This window comes from Rhipicephalus sanguineus, chromosome 8 (assembly GCF_013339695.2).
Source record: "Rhipicephalus sanguineus isolate Rsan-2018 chromosome 8, BIME_Rsan_1.4, whole genome shotgun sequence".
In the NCBI taxonomy this organism is placed as follows: domain Eukaryota; kingdom Metazoa; phylum Arthropoda; class Arachnida; order Ixodida; family Ixodidae; genus Rhipicephalus; species Rhipicephalus sanguineus.
In genome coordinates, this window is record NC_051183.1 from 65,263,761 (window position 1) to 65,281,849 (window position 18,089).

At 45.8% G+C, this 18,089-nt stretch overlaps 1 protein-coding gene across 2 annotated transcripts in view; it reads left to right on the plus strand.

Annotated features, from left to right (window-relative positions):
* The window catches only part of LOC119402030 (venom metalloproteinase antarease-like TtrivMP_A), a 223,783-nt gene that overhangs the window by 50,549 nt on the left and 155,145 nt on the right, over positions 1-18,089 (plus strand). The window contains exons 13-14 of one of the 2 annotated variants that reach the window (XM_037669095.2): positions 2,093-2,281; positions 10,639-11,075. In XM_037669095.2, the coding sequence (XP_037525023.1) occupies positions 2,093-2,281; positions 10,639-10,755 (306 nt within the window). In that variant the 3' untranslated portion in view covers positions 10,756-11,075. Of the gene's footprint in view, positions 1-2,092; positions 2,282-10,638; positions 11,076-18,089 lie in introns of those variants that run through there. The other variant, XM_049418474.1, reaches the window with a different exon arrangement.

The following is an 18,089-nucleotide window of genomic DNA, read 5'->3' on the forward strand; positions in this document are numbered from 1 at the left end:
CGTGATGATGATGGTAGTCTCCGATGCCACACACGTCACGCGGGTTCATCGCACGCCTGCAGAATCTCGTTCCCCGACGCCATCACGTGATTGCTGAGATAGTGTAAGGAGGAGATGCCACAGCGTCTTACTCAGCCCCTTACACAGGCCCGAACGCGCTCGCACGTGCGAGCGCGTTCTCACTAGGATACAACGAGTCGGTTCACCGCGCGTCTGCTGGATCTCGTTCCCCGACGCGGTCACATGATTCCTGATAGAGTGTAAGGGGGAGAGGCCACCGCGTCTTACCCAGCTCCTTACACAGGCCCGAACGCGCTAGCGCGTGCCAGCACACATGGTTTTGTCTGCGTTACGCCAAGCTAGGACAGCATACGGCAGCCCGGGCCCTTGAAGTGCTCTGCACGTATCATCATCAAGGTGGTCGAAGAACAAGAGGAAGGAGACTTCTCCTTGGCGCGAGCGCGCGCTCAGATGGCTATGCTAGGTGAGACGGTCGCCAATGGAACTACGGACACAGCCCAGCGCAAAAGCTGCTTCGCATCTAAAACAGGGTTCGATCGGGATTTGAACCCAGGCACACTGCGTGGCAGTCGAGTATTCTACCACAGAGCTACGCCGGTGCTTGAAAATCCTTTGGAAATAGACCCTGCACAAGTGTCATATCGGGCAAGGTATGAAGTTAACACATGTAATATAGTGCGGTAGAACAGTAAAACACCAGGTGGCACACAATGCGAATTGCTTAACGAGTGGGTGGGTTAAAGCTTCCGACATATTACAAAGGTCTAAAAAAAGTACACACACTGTCTTACTGGCGAATAGTGGGTACCTCGCGTCTCTTCAAATTGAAAAATAATTGCATATTTGGCACTTCACTAATGCGCAAAAATTGCGATGATTGATGGCCTTGCAAATGAACCAGCCGTAGCCGCCCCAATATAGTTTAAAATGGGTTCTAGATAGGCCGTTGCTCTAGCTTTGGCGGTCACCTTTCTGCGTTTTCTTGGCAGTTTTTCTTAACTGTGGGGGTCTCCGCCTGTCATGATTATGGTACTTTTTATGTGAGTCGAACGCCGCTAAAAGTCGTGAGCATTCACGTGTTAATATTTAATAGTTTTTCTATAAAACATAAAGCTATGGGGAAAGTACCAATGAAACGTCAGGAGCGCTTCCCCAATCGGAGGAATGGCGGCAAGCAAAGATTGGGGTGTACCTGACGTAATGGTTCTTTCTTTCTTTCTTTCTTTCTTTCTTTCTTTCTTTCTTTCTTTCTTTCTTTCTTTCTTTCTTTCTTTCTTTCTTTCTTTCTTTCTTTCTTTCTGTGTTGGTTTTTTGTTTGTTTGTTTCTTTCTTTCTTCATTTTATTCTACGAAATATTTTGCTGATGCGCCCACAGCAAGTGCACTGCTTCCGCATTGTTTTTTTTAATCGTCGACGGAACGCACTCATACGCTTCAGTTAAGGGTGCGTGGCATAGTGAATAAAGAAAAAGAAATGGGCGTGTCATCTAGTGCTCAAGGAACTTGCTTTCGGACCGCGGGGTCCAGCGTTCAAAACCCTGCCCTGGAAAGAAAATTTATTTTTTATTATTATTATGTTTTATTTATAGCTTTGGGTGAGGATGATTTTTTTTGTAAGTGAGGAGGGTTTTCGAAATGACATCAGCTACACAGGTCATCAACTAAAAGCATCGCTTAAAAAGTACAAATTCAAGACAGTAAGCACTTCCAACGCGACCTCTTAGCAAGGCGATTCAGAATACCATCGCTCGCGCGTGCAGACAGACAGCACACATCAGAAAGTACGCTCGCGAGATTGCCACTGCATGCCCACGTTCCTTTGTTGTGAGCGCCTCGGTAGTCGCCATATTTGTATATCAAGAGCTCAATAAGCCACGCTACTGAAGACTGAGATATAGTAGCACACATACTACCAGTGTGGTTTCTATTCTCCCTATATTTAAAAATTCTAAAGCCCTCTTTATAACTCCTTGCTACAACAACAATAGGCATTCCTGTTGCCGCTCATATTTTGCTACATACACTATATTATTTAACTGTTAAATTGCGCGTGCTTCATTTTTCTGGAACAGAATGGTACGCTGGAATGCCAGATTACATGTTGCTGGAATGGGACAGAGAGTGAAAACTATTATGAGGAAGCTGACGAGGAAGATTCAAGTGACACTGACTCGACTAATGAAAATTACGAATACGGAGAATATGAAGAATATTGTGAGTATTATGACAGGCTGGACGGAATGACATGCGGCGAAAACAAGGTATATTGTGGATTATACGTATAACTTTACTGTTGCATCTTCAAAGTGCTTGTACAGCTGCAGCTTGGCTTCACAGGATTTGTTTGCTACTGTGATGTCATCATAGAAGTCACATAACTTCGGAGTGCGGAAATTTCAGCCGAGAAAAGCTAACGAAGAATGCTGAAGCAAATATAGCTGAAATCCAATAGGTATATCGCACATTTCAATATGGGAGCGCACAAAATCGCTTTGTACGTTGTTTATTACCTGCGATTGTAATTTATCTATACCCTCAGCTTCGTTAAAATAACGATAATGAGAGCAATATTTGATCTACGCACTTCATTTGAAAATATGTTTGTATGGGATATATTTATTCATACATTCTTGCCATCCATATCAGTATATGAAAGTTAAAAAAAACATCGCAGCGGCAAAGTGCCATGTTGGGGAATTTTATGACACGCTACGTGCGTGTGTTGAAGATTATGCCACAATATGACTGTCATGTTTGTCTTGTACACTGACCATGTATTATGAAACGGCTACCTGACGGCATGTTGTAATTTACGAAAGACATCCATGACGTGCATATCATACCATTCTAGTCAGGATCTGCCGTTCACTCATGCCATGCATATCATGTCATGCATAACTGGTCTATTGCTGGTAAAGGAACACCCAATATCAGATCCCCGTGAGATCTTTTCATTCATGTTGTGATATTTAGTGATGCAATTCTGGGCATGACTAGGCTGCATGTTTGTGATACCTTTACGACATGCCACAAATAATCAGATATATGCCAATTCAAATAAAGAACCACGAGAGCATGAAGGCGTAGATAGATAGATAGATAGATAGATAGATAGATAGATAGATAGATAGATAGATAGATAGATAGATAGATAGATAGATAGATAGATAGATAGATAGATAGATAGATAGATAGATATCGGCAGAAAAGGTTCTCCTAATTCCCTATGTCCACACTGTGCCACACATCCTACGGAAACTTGGTCGAAAGGTTGGTTTCGATGTGGTGTTCTCTGCGCCTGTGCGGCTGTCAGCCCTTTGCAAAAAATCCAATTCGCAGAGCAAATAGAGAAGCATGCTCGATAAAGCACAGGAACCCTTACGTCACCTGCACCAAGTGTGTCGTATATATGATACCGCTGACTTGTAATAAGGTGTACGTTGGGCAAATGGTTAGATGCCCCAATACGAGGCTCACAGAACACAATTATCACTGCTCCAAGAAAGATGCCGGCCACCTTGCCATACACAGCAGGGACTGCGGCTGCGAATCGATGTTGGGTGGTGTTGAAGGAAAAAGGCAAATTTGCACGTGAAATTTTAGAAGCGGCAGAATTTTTTGAAAGGACGAAAGACTGCATTAGCTGCCCATCGGTTGCTCTATCTTCAATAGATAGGAAGTTTTTAGGTTTTAACGCGTGATTTGGTTTGTTGTATTGGTGTTGGTTTTTTGGTTTTTTCTATCTTGAATCATATCGCTCTTGCATTTTGATTTGATTGCGGCTTCTGGGTTTTTGTTTTTTTTGAGATTGTCTTCGGTACATGCTCTAGGTTTTTCTATACGCATGCGCAAAAAGATGCTGTTTAAGCAAATGTGGTCGTCCATAAAGATCAGTTGAAGTTCAGCGCTAGTGTCGTCCTTTTTCGTGTTTCGTGTATGTGTCTTAACCCGGTGTGTGCTGCCGTTTATCGTAGAAATAGATAGATAGATAGATAGATAGATAGATAGATAGATAGATAGATAGATAGATAGATAGATAGATAGATAGATAGATAGATAGATAGATAGATAGATAGATAGATAGATAGATAATAAAGCTGCTGGCTGGGCTGGTTGTCTCTTCATACTGAAGATTCATGCTTCAGAGGTGCCTGAACGGTGCGGTTTGTTGCGCGCCCGGGTAATCCAGATCGGCTAGAGACGCGGCCTCTGATCATAGCCCTCCGCAACTCCTCGAGGTACATCACGGGCAACGTGTGGGTGGCCGCGGAAGCTCACACGGCTGGTGAGACGGCAGAGTGGGAAGAAGTCCGATCGGCTTCCAAGGGTTCCTCACAAGCACTGCCTTGCAGTGTTGAGATGACGGCACTCGGAGCCCAGAGTTCTTCAGAGCCCCGCTTTTGTCTTGGCTGTTCTGAGGACAAACCTTTGTTACGAAAGCCGCCGCAAAGTGGTACCAAGTCCGTTTGGATTGCTCCGCTACGCCTCTGCTTCACTTGCGCTCTTCGAGTATGGGGTAACCTCGTAGAAGGCGGTCTCGTCAAATAAGAAGCGCACCCTGCCACATTACTGGATTAAATCCACCGAAGTGCAAGAATACCACTTACGCAAGGTGCACCAACTTAAGTGACTATAAGAGCAACTGAGTGCGCGACCTCTGCCGGACCCTCAACACTAACGGTCGTTCTGCCAGGTCAGATGATAAATTGCACATCGCCGTCCCAAATCTCCGCCCCAAAAATTCGGGAAAACTGTTTGGTCCAACGTCGTTTACACTGCGCTCCCTTGAAGTCGTCCAGAGCGTAGTTCAGTAGGGAAGGCGCGCGTCATCGTGAAATGTCGCTCTGAGAAGTCTTACGGCTGTGTAGGTCGCTATACGACACCTCTATGCGCTGCTAACTTACCCTGTGCCAATAGACGACACAGCTGCCATGTTTTCTAACGGTACAACGCGCGAAGCCTACACTAGCTGTCATGACAGGCTGGACGGAATGACAGGTGGCGAAAACAAGATTTGCTGTCGATTATATAAGTTTACTGCTGCATCTTCAAAGTGCTTGTATAGCTGGAGCTTGGCTTCACACGATTTATTTGCAACTGTGATGGAATCAGAAAAGTAACATAACTTCGCATTACGAAGTTATGTTACACTTTATACTGAAGATTCCTACTTGCAAGCGGTCTTCACCTTTACTGTCTTCATTTTCACCAGTGAAACGATTCGAGTCGTTTAATTATGAACCACTTTAAGACCAGTCGTCGACTGACGTCAGTACAGGAGTTTAGTGCCTGACGACTAGAACAAGCGGAGTTACAGGAATTTATGACATGCTTTAGGCGCCTTCTTTCGTCCCGACGAGCGCTCTGGAAGCTATACAGGGAGAGATGACATGTGGGAAACAAGCTACGTCACGCGCGTGCCATTACCTCTTTCGTTACCGCGAGAAAATGGTTATTTTTTGTATATTTCGGGAAGAAAGTTTTTGCCAGTTTAAAAGTACTCCAGCATGCATTGCAGCACACCAAACTATGCATAATGAAATGATCTTTCCAAGAAATATAAGTTATGAAGCAACAAACGTATTGCGGAGTGTATAAACATTCGAGTGTGTGTAACTTTTTGTTTCCAGCTAATAAACAGAGCAATAAAAAACGCTATATATGTAAAAACACTCACAACAAAGAAAATTCAGAATATACATTTTGAAGATAAATGATCCAGGAATAGTATAAAGAATAATAAATGTTACACACAATGCTTCTATAAAAATATACAAAAAAATTTGAACCGAGGTACTGCTTTTGCTGCTCGTCGAATGCGGTGAAGCATATCCTGGTTTTCGTGAGACACGGCTGTGCTCGTATACTTTTCGCATAATTTCTTTTGTTTTTTACACGAATAACCGGATGGATGCCCGCGATGTGAACAACACCTATATAAAACAGATGTGCAACGCACTTCACCAGTTCGTCTGGTGTCACCTCTTTCCATCAGCCACCTCTCTCCGCATAGGTTGGCGTTTCAAAATATGCGTCCAAGCATATTTATTCGTATTTTTGCAGATAGTATTGAAAAAATAGAACAAAATCACGCGCAGTCCTAAAACGTCTCGCGCCGCGCTGTAGAGCGGGGACGAGATCTGCCCAGGCGGCCTTCGTGTCGTGAGGAGACGGTTTGCAGCCGGCGCCAGCACATCGCGCCCCAGTGACGTTTGGACCTCGCACGTAACTAGAGTAGCTCGAAGATTGTGCACAATGGTCAGCAGCTACGCACGCGCGGCGTAGGAGGCCACTTCGGGCCGTAAACTAAACCAACGGCCTGAACGGCTGTTGATGCCCCAGGTTGACGCAAAGTATCGTCACCATGAGAACTTGAAGCTGAGGTGCTGTCATCTGTGGACTCAAAGCTCGTCGTGAATAAATTCAAGTGTGGTTGCAAGATAGTTTCGAGCGGCGCGCGTTTATCGCGGCGCAGGTGCGCACCCGTACGCACGTGACGACGACGCCATAGGAGCGACTAGCGATACGGGATGCGGCTTTGTGTCTTATATAACAAAAGAAGCGAAACCGAAGTTGCTGGAAATTGGCTGAAAAGTCTACGTCTACACGTCATACATGCGGCAGACCTTCGGAAATAACTTTTGGTAAAATAAATCTTCCTCGACTCCGAACAACAGCTCTCTAGTGAAGAGCTAGCATAAATTTCAGGCTATTATTACCGCTCAACACTGTCAGATTGCGAAGTTGACGCCATAATTTGATATTTGACTTGCAAAAGTTCTTTTGATTACAGAACTTTAAGGTTACAGAAGCATAACCCTAAGCGGCACGCATTTCTCTCAGGTTCGTCAGCCAAGCGCATTTTCCCAACAACACAGGCGCATTGGTTCGAGCAATGGTCTGTCAAAAATCACTATGTTCACAAAACGGGCGAATTAAAACTGATTTTGAAAGTTCAGTGGCTGGACTAACTAGCAGGAGGTTCTAGCTGCACGAGAAAAAAATTCAACATACCAAAATCGACGATTGAAAGCATCGATCACCGGTTATCGATTTGAATAGGCGTGGTAACGAAAGAGTTGAACGCAAGCACACTCTTTCGGTGTTATCCAGATGCACGCTAGTGTCGCTACTCTGTAATTTTAGCACACTACAGGGCACGGCGCCTCTTACTTGGCGTCAGCCCATGGCAAGGAGCGCATCTGATCCAAACACCGCTTTTGGTTTCAAATGTTAATTGTTGGGGTTTGAACTGCCACAACTACGATATCATTATGGGACGCGCCATAATGTGCGACTTCGAATACAGGGTTGGCAGCTTGGACTACGTTGAGCCAATTTGGCTACCTTTTTAGGCTTATGGTGGCAAGAAAAATGCCTTTTCTGCGTAGCTACCTTTTCGCTACTTTCTTGTTCTCTAGATTTTAGTCAAGTTATCAATATCTGGCGACGTCGCACGCGCTGGCGTTCGCGCATGGGGTATCAAAAGTATGCCACAGGGGCGTGTTTCCACCTTAGAGAATTGAATTTGGCACCAGCATTACAGAAAAGGAAAGACATTTGAATGCGTGGCTGGGGCTTCGGAAAAAGTTTTTCATGGGGTCTCATTTTGCAGACCACCTACTGCTCAAGAAGCTTTTAAACCGTAATTGGAAGTAAACATGACAATCGAAAGCGCTCCGCATTCAGTTCGCTCTCCACACATCGACATTATAAGCTGATATCCGATGAAAGTATTCTATGATGTCTTACGGTTACGACTGTACCTGAGAAATAAAAAGGACTCGGACGTCGTCATCAAAGAAAAAAATGATTTCGAAAGTCATTACAACTTATGCTTCAATCCCAGCAACTCCGATTTTGAGCACACTCATGCAGTACACATTTTCATTGTCTCTACAAGGCCGATACATGTGGTACGCTTAAAAAGTCACGCAAAACGCATGAGGAGTGCCACATTTGGAACATCGTAGGCAACGTGATTCTGCACGCATTCTTTGCTAAATTCAACAATTTATTCCTGAATCTCAGGAATTCTGAATTTGCATGGTTCATTCCGTACTCATCTTTACATTTTGCCAAATGGCTTCTGCGTTTAGTTGTTTAAATGAATGCGCCGCAAATGTTTGCAACCACGCGTGGCCAGTTTTGGCTGGTTATATTGTCCCTGGACCAAGTTGACTACTTCCTGGCTACTTTGACCAATTTCGACCACCTGGGGTTCTTTAGAGTACACCTATATCATGGCTCTTCGTTATCGACCAATAGCACTAAACATGCGTATGACAAAAAATCTCTTGTGTGACGGCCTTCCGAAGAGAGTGCATGACCCTGTGTATGAAAAGAGGGTGCAAGAGAAAGTGGAAATGTCGCGCTCCACTTATCAAATCTCCTTACCGCGCACGACTGCAACATTTGGCTGAGCTGTTCACATCAGCGTCTGCTTTCCAATGGTGGTGGTGGTGAAACTTTATTGCCCAAAAAGGGGTCCTGAAGGACACTCGGCTAGGTGCCAGGCGCAGAGGGCATCTCCCACGTTGGGACAGAGAGCCCGAAGCTCTCCGCCGCCTCGCGGGCCTCCTGGACAGCCTGAAGTTGATCTTCTAGTGAAGCACTTTTCAGCACTTTGTCCCACTTTTCCTTGTTCTTCGCGTAAGTGTGACTCGATGCACAACCACATAGCATATGGTTCAAGTCTACACGTTCACTGCGTGTGTTTTTTACGAAGCACGAGGGGCAGTTCAAGGTCCTTTATTTTTTTTTACCAGAAAAATCTTCTCTCTACAAGAATTTTCGCTTTGTTCTGTTTTAAATGTTCTAGTTACTGTTATATTCAATACATGTCCTTTACTTTTTAGTTTCTATTTTTACGGCATGTACTTTGTATATCATTCCGCATGGTGATTACCACAAGAATGCTGTAAGCTGCCTAGGATGTTTATATGAAACAAAGAAGAGTATTTAATCATCGTTTTTTTACATGATCGTATTGAAAACTAATAGACAAGGAAGTCAACGAAGGTATGGGGCACGTTATTTGTACTCAACTGTATTGTAATGATCATGATACATAAATGTGAAGAATGGAAAGTGGAACAAAAGACAAATTGCCGCCGGCAGGTACTGAACGTGCAATCTACGAATAACGCTTCCGATGCCCTAACGATTGAGCTAGGGAGGCGGTCGTCCTCCCGTTCAGTTAATCGGGTATTTCTTTACCTGCAAACCTTGCAGTTTTAGTCAGAGCCACTCGCCGCTATGACATGTTTCCGTGATATCTTCCGACAAGCTGCCCCCTTTCAGCAATAGTCATCTGGGACCTCCTTCTGTATACTGATGTAAGCATATAAATCGCTTATCCAAAAAAGAAACGGAAAGTGATAGCGAGGGGTGTTCCGTGAGAGACTTAGCCTTGAACCTGGATTAAATATCTCGCAGGGAGATGGACACAAACATTGGGTGCTGATCTGTTCACTTTTCATTGTAGAAAATGAACTCTCGGCATACTGTAAAACCGAGTGCTCTCCCCTTGTTGGCCATGTTTGCTTAATTTCAACTTTTTCTACATTGTGCCTTACGCCAACTGCCTCAGGCATCCCCAAGATGTGCAGAGCCTAAGCAGGCTTCTTGAGAACTTTGTCGTCTTGCATTTGCTGGAGTAGGCATGCCCCAGTCCATCAAGACCAGGATACGCTCGCAGTACTCGAGCCAGTGGGCAGTATCATCGACCCTTTCTGTCGATTTGGAGTAAGGTGACATAGTTTTATACATCGGTTAGATCTTTGTGGGTACTGATGCAGAAATAGCAATTCCAGGAGATACTTTCATTTCCAACTTTCCGAAAGATAACTGAGTAACCTACGATGGTATTCTAGCTTCCTGATGACATATTTACTAGTAGTCTGAGGCAAGTTTAAGTGCCGCAGAAGCTGGTATCCAGATGAGTGAGAAATGAATTCCCGATGAGAAAGTTTGCCGGATATGCCGGAGAATGTTCTCCTCCTTGTGAGTATGCATATGCCCTATCACGGGTGTTAATAACGCCTTCCACTCATAAACATGGAGCCCTCAACTCCACCCTGTCTTTAGTGCTTTCCCTGAGAACCTTGCGTAAAACTGACGATAGAACGGATTAGTCTTTCCTACTGGTCACCTCACTATGGGGTATTGGGTAAAAGAACCTTCCAAGATATTTGATGGTAGGAGAGAGATGTACCTAAAGGAGAGCCATGCATAACTTTTTCTGCATCACATATTACTTTGCTTCTTCCTTTGCTCGCTGCCTTTAAAAACAGAGGTCATTCTTTTGCTGGAAAGAAGATACTTATGTGCTTTCTTCAATTTGACAGCTAATTTAGTATTTAGGCTATTAGCAAAAGTGATTGGGATATTTTGTGATATGATATGTTATTCAAAGTGGCACTAAGAGCACAATGTCAGGACGGTTGCAAACTCTAAAGCAAATAAATTTTCATTTTTGACATGTTTCGAAAGACCAATCAATAGTGGTGCTCTCCTACATATTCATTACTTCCTGCTTTCATGCTGTGGTTGATAGCTTCCTTATGCTTTTACTATAAAAATTGTAAATCTATATGTGATTTCTATTCTTTCACAGACATGCTACAAAGGAATCTGTGGCAATCACAGCTGGGATGAAATAAGGCATAAATATCACACTAACCGGACGTTCAAAGAACCTGAATCGTATATTGCATCCCTGTATGCCGATTAAGCAAACTTACGTTTCCTTCAAGCACGCAAGCGTTTCTCGTGCAAAGTAGCTGCGATAAATATTAGAGCTCACATCGCCTGCAGGGATATCAGAACTCAAGTTTTCGCAAGAGCTGAAGAGTTAGTTTGCATTGCTACGTTGCAAAAAACGTTCCGCAGGTTTCTGGCAAGGTCGAAGCAAAAAGTAAATAAATATGGAAGCCACCATTATCTTAGCCAATACAATAGAAGGAGCAATTTTCTTTCTCTAAATAATTAACATTATTGTTTCAAAGTGATACTTCTTTGTCACAGGAGATCAATAAACATTGATCTTGAATGATATAATCTGTTTTTTTTTCTCTTTTTGCTCATTCATCTGTTTCTCCTGCAGCCTTCTCATGAAGTTGTTTTTCACATATGAGGTGTGCTCCTGACATTGACGACGTTAAAGAGCTTTTTTGTACACGCAAACTTAAAGTGCAATGTTTGAAAAAAAAAAACACCAAGTTAAGGCACAGAAACATCATCAGGCAAGTGCTATTTCCTGCAAAGAGCGCGAGGCCGTTTTCGCTTTGTCCGATGGCGTGACGACAATACTTGATAAAAGTTAAGACTACTGGTAATGCCAACTACGAATGGCTAAAGAGGCAGCTGCTGCCGAAGCAGTATAAATGGCACCTGATTATCGACTTCATGTAATAAAATTTCGAAGCTTTATTGATGAACTAGAAGAGAAACTTGGGCTAGTTGGTGCTTCATTATTGTGAAAGAAAAGCATCGCTAAAAACGGACGGGGATTAGGGAAGACACGACACAGGCGCTGACTCGCAACTAAAATAAAGGCACAAACACACATATATACATCAGCCTACATAGTCAAGTAACACGAGATGTATGGCTAGGCAATTAACAGATGAATTTGCCTGGGCATACATATTCTTTGGAGATTTCATGTGCGCATTGCTTTATTAGCAGGCTCCTACTGATACATGACGTTTCCTTTGTAAAAAGCAACTCATCCCTCAAGGCTCAGTATTGGGACTACTACCATTTTTGAATTACTCAAGGCGTTTCGTCCGTCACTGGGAGTCCTTATATCCATTTATACGCCGACGGCTTCAAGATATTTGTCGGGAGCTCGGTTTCGCGGAGGCAAGAAAGGGACGTGTTCACACCTCAAGAGCAGAGAGTACACTGTCGTTTTATTAACAAGCAAAAATAGCTTCACCGCGCGATTGCGGGGACATCTCGTGAGGAGATAACTGTCTCATCACCAAGACAGGGCGAGATTTAACAAAGCCAAGGTGAGTGGAGCCATTTCTCTGAAGAGTGCGAACAATTTCTCATTAAATCCCCACTAGAAGTCCCACGTTGGTCGATGGGTATACATGCCGCTTACACATGCCGCTTAGACACAAAGGATTATCTACGCATGCGCAGATATGCAGCGCTACCTGTCAATCCGGCACCATATGGGCGTCTACGCCAGATATAACCAGAAAGGCATTTGACTTCTTCTTTATGCAAGTTAATCAACTTGAGTCGCATGCGCTACCCCTACTACCGATATGCCAGGCATGCAGCAGGGTGTTTCTGTTTTTATTATTACTCAAGTGCCTCATGTGCCAAATAATTACTCATTACTTGGCGAGGGTCTTGTGATAGTAAGGCAGAGAATATTGCAGAAATCTTTTTCGTTTATCCTTGATCTGACACCCGAATGTAACTACTCTGATTGACGATATAGACTCATACAGGATTTTTAAAAGGAAGATTCAGTCACACTTACTATCTACCATAGGCGTGCACAGGGTTCAATTTCAGGGGTGGCGGGCGAAGGTTCATCGCAGCGGCCCCCCTCTCCCAATTATGTCAGTGTATGGCGCTGACATTGCGCCGCCTCCTCGATTCGCAGCGCCCCCCCTCTATTAGGTCAATGTGTGGGGCTGACTTTGCGCCCCCCCCCCTCTTAGGTGAATAGGGGGGGTGGCCGCCCCCACTGCCCCCCCTGTGCGCACGCCTATGTGTACGTTCACACTCTAGACAATGTAAAGGTGCTCCAGTTGACCACATATTATGCTCCATTAATCTCTTATTAACTTAGCGGACCGTTTGCCCTACGCAGAAGCGGCTGCAGCTAAAAAATTACAGCATATCCACGGGTGAATGATGAAGAGCTTGGGCGAAGCTCCTGAAGCAATCATGGTTACACCATGGAATGTTCAGTGGTTTCGCCCAGCAGTAATCAAAGCGATACGCCGCTTTGATTACTGCACGCCTTCTAGCGTGCAGGGTGCCGCTGCTTTTGTAGCGTTAGCTACACTTGCCTAGCCAAAGCAGGTTTCGCGGGGGTCATCATGAGCCGTGCTGCGCATGCGCGCGCGACTCGCCGCTGCTGCTCTGCGCATTCGAGAGGGGTGACGTCGTAGCCATGGAGCGCGCAGCTATTAGATGTGAAGTATCTTAAGGCGGAGCTCAATCCGGTGGTGGTGTGCGGCGTGACCACCCTTACTGCGCATGCGCGTACCCTCTCCACACACCTCCTCTCCACTCCCCCTCACAATTCCCTCTGTCATCTACCCTCTCCCATTTCCCCTCTCCACTCACCTTCTCCCCTTCCCCTCTCCACTCAACCTCTCCCATTCCCCTCTCCACTTTCCCTCTCCCCTCCCCTCTCCCACTACCCTCTCCACTTCCCCTCTCCCCTCCCCCTTCCACTCTTACTCTGAAACGCGGGCTAGACATGCCGAAATTCTCTCCTGCGCAACGCCGCGATGAGCTCGAGCGCATGCGCGTCCCCTCCCCCTCTCTCTCCTCTCCTACGCTGCCCCCTCTCGCCCGCCTGTCGACCGCGTTCCCCGCTCGCCCTGTGAGAATTAACGGACAGGCTAGATGGAAGATACGACGCGCGTAGCGTCGCTCTTCGCGTTCCACGACGCGAGCTCGGTAGCATGCCCAACGAACGCCAACGGAACGCGATCGTGCAAGCGCTCCGGCTTCGCAACTACTCATGGTCCCCTTTAGCGGGATATGGTGTATTCGTCTTCGCTGTGTAGTCGCCGTCTGACAGTGCGCTGGTGCCGCTTGATAGCGCCTCTGACTGGCGTTTGCAGGTGGGTAACGCCATGGAGAAGGAGAGCGCAAATGCTGCTCAACGGCGCAGAAGAGCCGAGAAGCTTATGTCATCGGATCCCGAAGTAGTTGCCTGGCAATTAGCGCTTCAGCGTAAGAAGAATGAACAGAGGAACGCTAAACGTGCTGCGGAAATCTGGAAAGCTCAGAATAATCAGCTGAACCTTTTTTCTTCTTTTTTTTCTTCTTTTTTCCTTTTCTTTCCTTCTTTCTTCGTTTTTTTTTCTTTTTTTGCACACACATTGCACACATCTCTATGGGACAGCGCCATCTAGTATATGGTTACCCAACTGCAGTTTGCATGCATCTCTATGGGACAGCACCGTCTATTGAATGATACGGGAGACGCGACGGCGGGGGAACGCCGTGTGGAGCAACAACCGACCAGGTGATGCTATAAGGAGCTTCGCCCCTAAAATGCACTTTATGTATTACACCGATACGGCAATCGATAAACTTACGAAACAAATGTCAGTCTGCTGCAACGGGAACAAGGCAACACTGTGCGCAACCAATACAGCAACGCCTGGCAACGCTGTACGCAAGCGTTCATTTTGTTATCAATAAACCAGTCTTCTTGTGTCCACCACCGTGTGCAGACGCTTCCTACAAGACGCTCGATACATCGTGTCAGAAGTGGGACGCCACCATGACTGAACTACGCCCGCCCTAACCACTGCAATTGGGCGATAACGCAGCGGCGTCCTGGCAGACATTCAAGCAACGCATCGAGCTGTACCTGATAGCTACGGATCCCATCAAACCATGCAGTAAGGAGCGGAAAGCTACAATTCTTTTTGCACGTCGCCGGTCAAGAAGCAATTGATGTGTTCAATAGCCTGAACCTGACGCCGGAGGAAGGTAAAGGCTACGACGCCTTGGTTAAAGCGTTTGAAGCCTACTGCTTTCCCAAGTGTAATGAGACTTAGAAACGCTACGTGTTTCGCTCGCGTCGTCAGGCACACGGAGAGCCATTCGAACAGTTCTTTCGGGACGTGCAGCTAAAAGCAAGAACGTGAAACTTCGGTGATTTCCGAGACTCCATGCTCGGGAACCAAATCATGTATGGCATTTCTAGCGCTTCTCCGCGTGAAAAACCTTCTTCGCCAGAAGGACCTGACCCTCATCACAGCAGTGGAACACTGCAAGGCTCAGGAACTTGCTGAATCGCAAAATAAATCGTGGGCTGAGGAAAACAAGATTGAACCTGTTGCAAGAACGCCACTTGAAAAGGGACAAAAAATGCCGGTACTACAACTTGTCACACGCGCCAAGAAAGTGTCCGGCGTGCGGCAAAGTGTGCAACAACTGCATGAAGCCTAATCACTTCTCGGCCTGCTGTACAAGCAAACGAGCAGCAGTTGATGACGTGGTAGACGGAGTGGAGAGCGACGGTGACTTCGATGTTCTGGAGATCAGGACAACGGAAAGCAAGCGTGGTCACGAAAGTCGCGGGTGGGTTGTAACAACGAGCGCTGAAGGAAAGGAGGTGCAGCTGAAGGTGGACACCGGAGCGCAGGCTAACTTGCTGCCGCGTTCGCTGTTCAACAGGATCGGTACTAAGCAGCAGCCGTACCCCACGAGGAGCGTCTTGCGTCTTTATGGGGGGGGGGGGGGCGGAGGGGGGGTGAAATACTACACTGTGGAAAGGTTCACCTCGCCGTGAAGTTAGACAAGCGGCATGTTCTGCTTGAGTTCTTCATAGTAAAGACGAAGCAAGCAATTTCCGGCCTCGACGCTAGTGAGGAATTTGGTCTGGTCAACAGAGTCAACGCGGTGGACAACAGCTACGGATACGCAAGCCTAAAGCAGACATACCCAAGGCTATTCACCGGCATTGGAAGGGCGTGAGTACAAAATGGTGCTTCGAGAGGACGCTGTCCCCGTAGTACAGCCAACCCGGCGTGTGCCTTACGCGCTCAGAAAGTGCTGAGGATGAGTGCTGCGAACATCAGTGAGAAAATGGAGGAGCCGTCAGACTAGGTAAGTCCCTTGGTTGTCGTGAGGAAGAAAAATGGAGACAATAGTTTGCATGGACCCGCGGGCAATTAACAGGGCAGTGAAAAGAGGACACTTTCAGTTGCCATGCCGGGAAGAAATCGAGGGTGAGCTAGCGCGAGCAAAGTTTTTCAGCAGACTTGATTCAAACAGTGGTTTTCATCAAGTTCTTCTAGATCAACTGGGGTGTTCGGATCAGATGCGCTTGTTCCCGCTGGCAGTGTGTACAATAGCTGTTGTGAATAAATAAACAGACTGAAATAAGGAAAAACTTTGCTGCGAGTTTTTAAAAGAGATAACTCTCTTCAGGTAGAGGCCAACAAGGCAGCGTGGACGAATTTAGGTTACGCTCGAAGGTGCGCGCCCGCGCACCTTCGAGCGTAACCTAAATTTGGCCACGCTGCCTTTTCGGTATCGCAGTCTCTTGTGCGTCGCATGTTTTGATTAGTTTTGAATGCCATAACAGACCTCAAATCTTACAAAACTTCTGTGTGGCGTTGGGTTCTAACGCAAGGAATCTCGTGCTGACTTGTTCAGTGCGTGCAGAGATCGAGTTGCAAGCAAGTTCTTAATTAACAGGCCGGAGAGCGGCCCCTCGTAAACCATGATGGTTTTAACACTATTATTCTTTTGACAGAGAATGCACACGATCATTTAACCTTTGGATAATGCAGTTCACGTCAAAGATATCCCGAAGATGGATTCAAGTGTAAGGTCGAAAGAATACAACTTGAATTCCACTATCAACTCATTGAGAGTACTTTTGCTTCCAGTCGTCTTCAAAGAACAACCATCGGCCTTTGTTTAAGCTTACGCAAGGCCGCTACATACTTTGTGGGGCGTCATGCAGGCCGAAGTGAATACCTTCGGCTCTGAATTCTTCGGTTCGTTGTGTCGTGCCGTTATAAAAATGACAAATGTGTGACCTCTTAATTTGTTCTCCCTTTAACGACAATGCTTCGCTCGCCCGAAATTCATATATAGCAGCGTGACAAAGGTATTTTCAGTTGGCCGAACGTATGTGCATTGCATGGCCGTATGCTGTGGGGCGAATTTAGTAATTTCTGCCGCGAGCTGCACGCGTCCAGTGGCAGCAGCTTGTTCTGAGCTGTTCTAAGACCGCCTATGTGTGCATTGTGGGGGTCTGTACCAGCTGCCGAGCAGAACCCCTCAGAGACGTGGACGAGACACTAAGCAACACGTCTTTATTATTCCATGACTCGGCCGCGACTCACTGTCAACGGCCACTCGGCGCAAGCGTGTCCATGTCCTTTGTTCTCTTCTACCGTCGGCGCGTTTGCGGCTGTCGCTCCTATAGCATATAAAATTACACACACAGACACCACAGTTACAAGGATATTGTAACGCGCCTACATTAGGTGCATTTAAAGCGCGCCTACTATTGCGAGCTGAACGCAAGGGACACAACGCCTTCTGAGCAGCTGAACGATTAGCAATTAGCACATATTTGCAATTCGCGTTTTAGCGTGGCATACAGTGGTTCTCTATAACTGATATTTTGTATTTAGTTGCTTTCATACTCGGAGACTACCTACTATCTTACTAATTAACCGTTATTATTAAGCATCACACGACCGCGTTAAAGCGAATGCCAAAACGTGCCCCGATGTCAAGCTAATATAGTAACGTTGGTCAAGCACAACGTCCACAAATTTACCAGTGACATGTCTCCCACAAAATGAAAACGTTAATGCACTTGCACCCTCCCTTGTGAACGTCCATGTGTGCTTGGCACTCCCCTTGTACAGATGACGCAGTACAAATTAAAAAAAATAAATATGTATTACAGTCCTCCTCAATGCAACAGCTGTTCTTAAGAAAATAATGGTTTGTTTGAACTGCTAGTATACTATATACAGCAGCAGACAGGTTGGCTTGTTCGCAATTCAGAATTTTGCATACATAACACAGAAACACGAGGACAAAAGCAAATAGGTACCAAACTGGAAAAACTCGGTCATATGTGCCCTCCCTCCTCCACCCGCACATTATGTTGAAGATCACCCATACAACAGGCAACTTCAATTATGCTACGAATGATGAAATATCACCCACCCAACGTTAGAACACAGTGATGACTTGTTGCCTAACTGCCTGTCACCTATTAACATTTCTTAGCGAACCTCTGGCACTTTGAGCGTTTCTATCTATCTATCTATCTATCTATCTATCTATCTATCTATCTATCTATCTATCTATCTA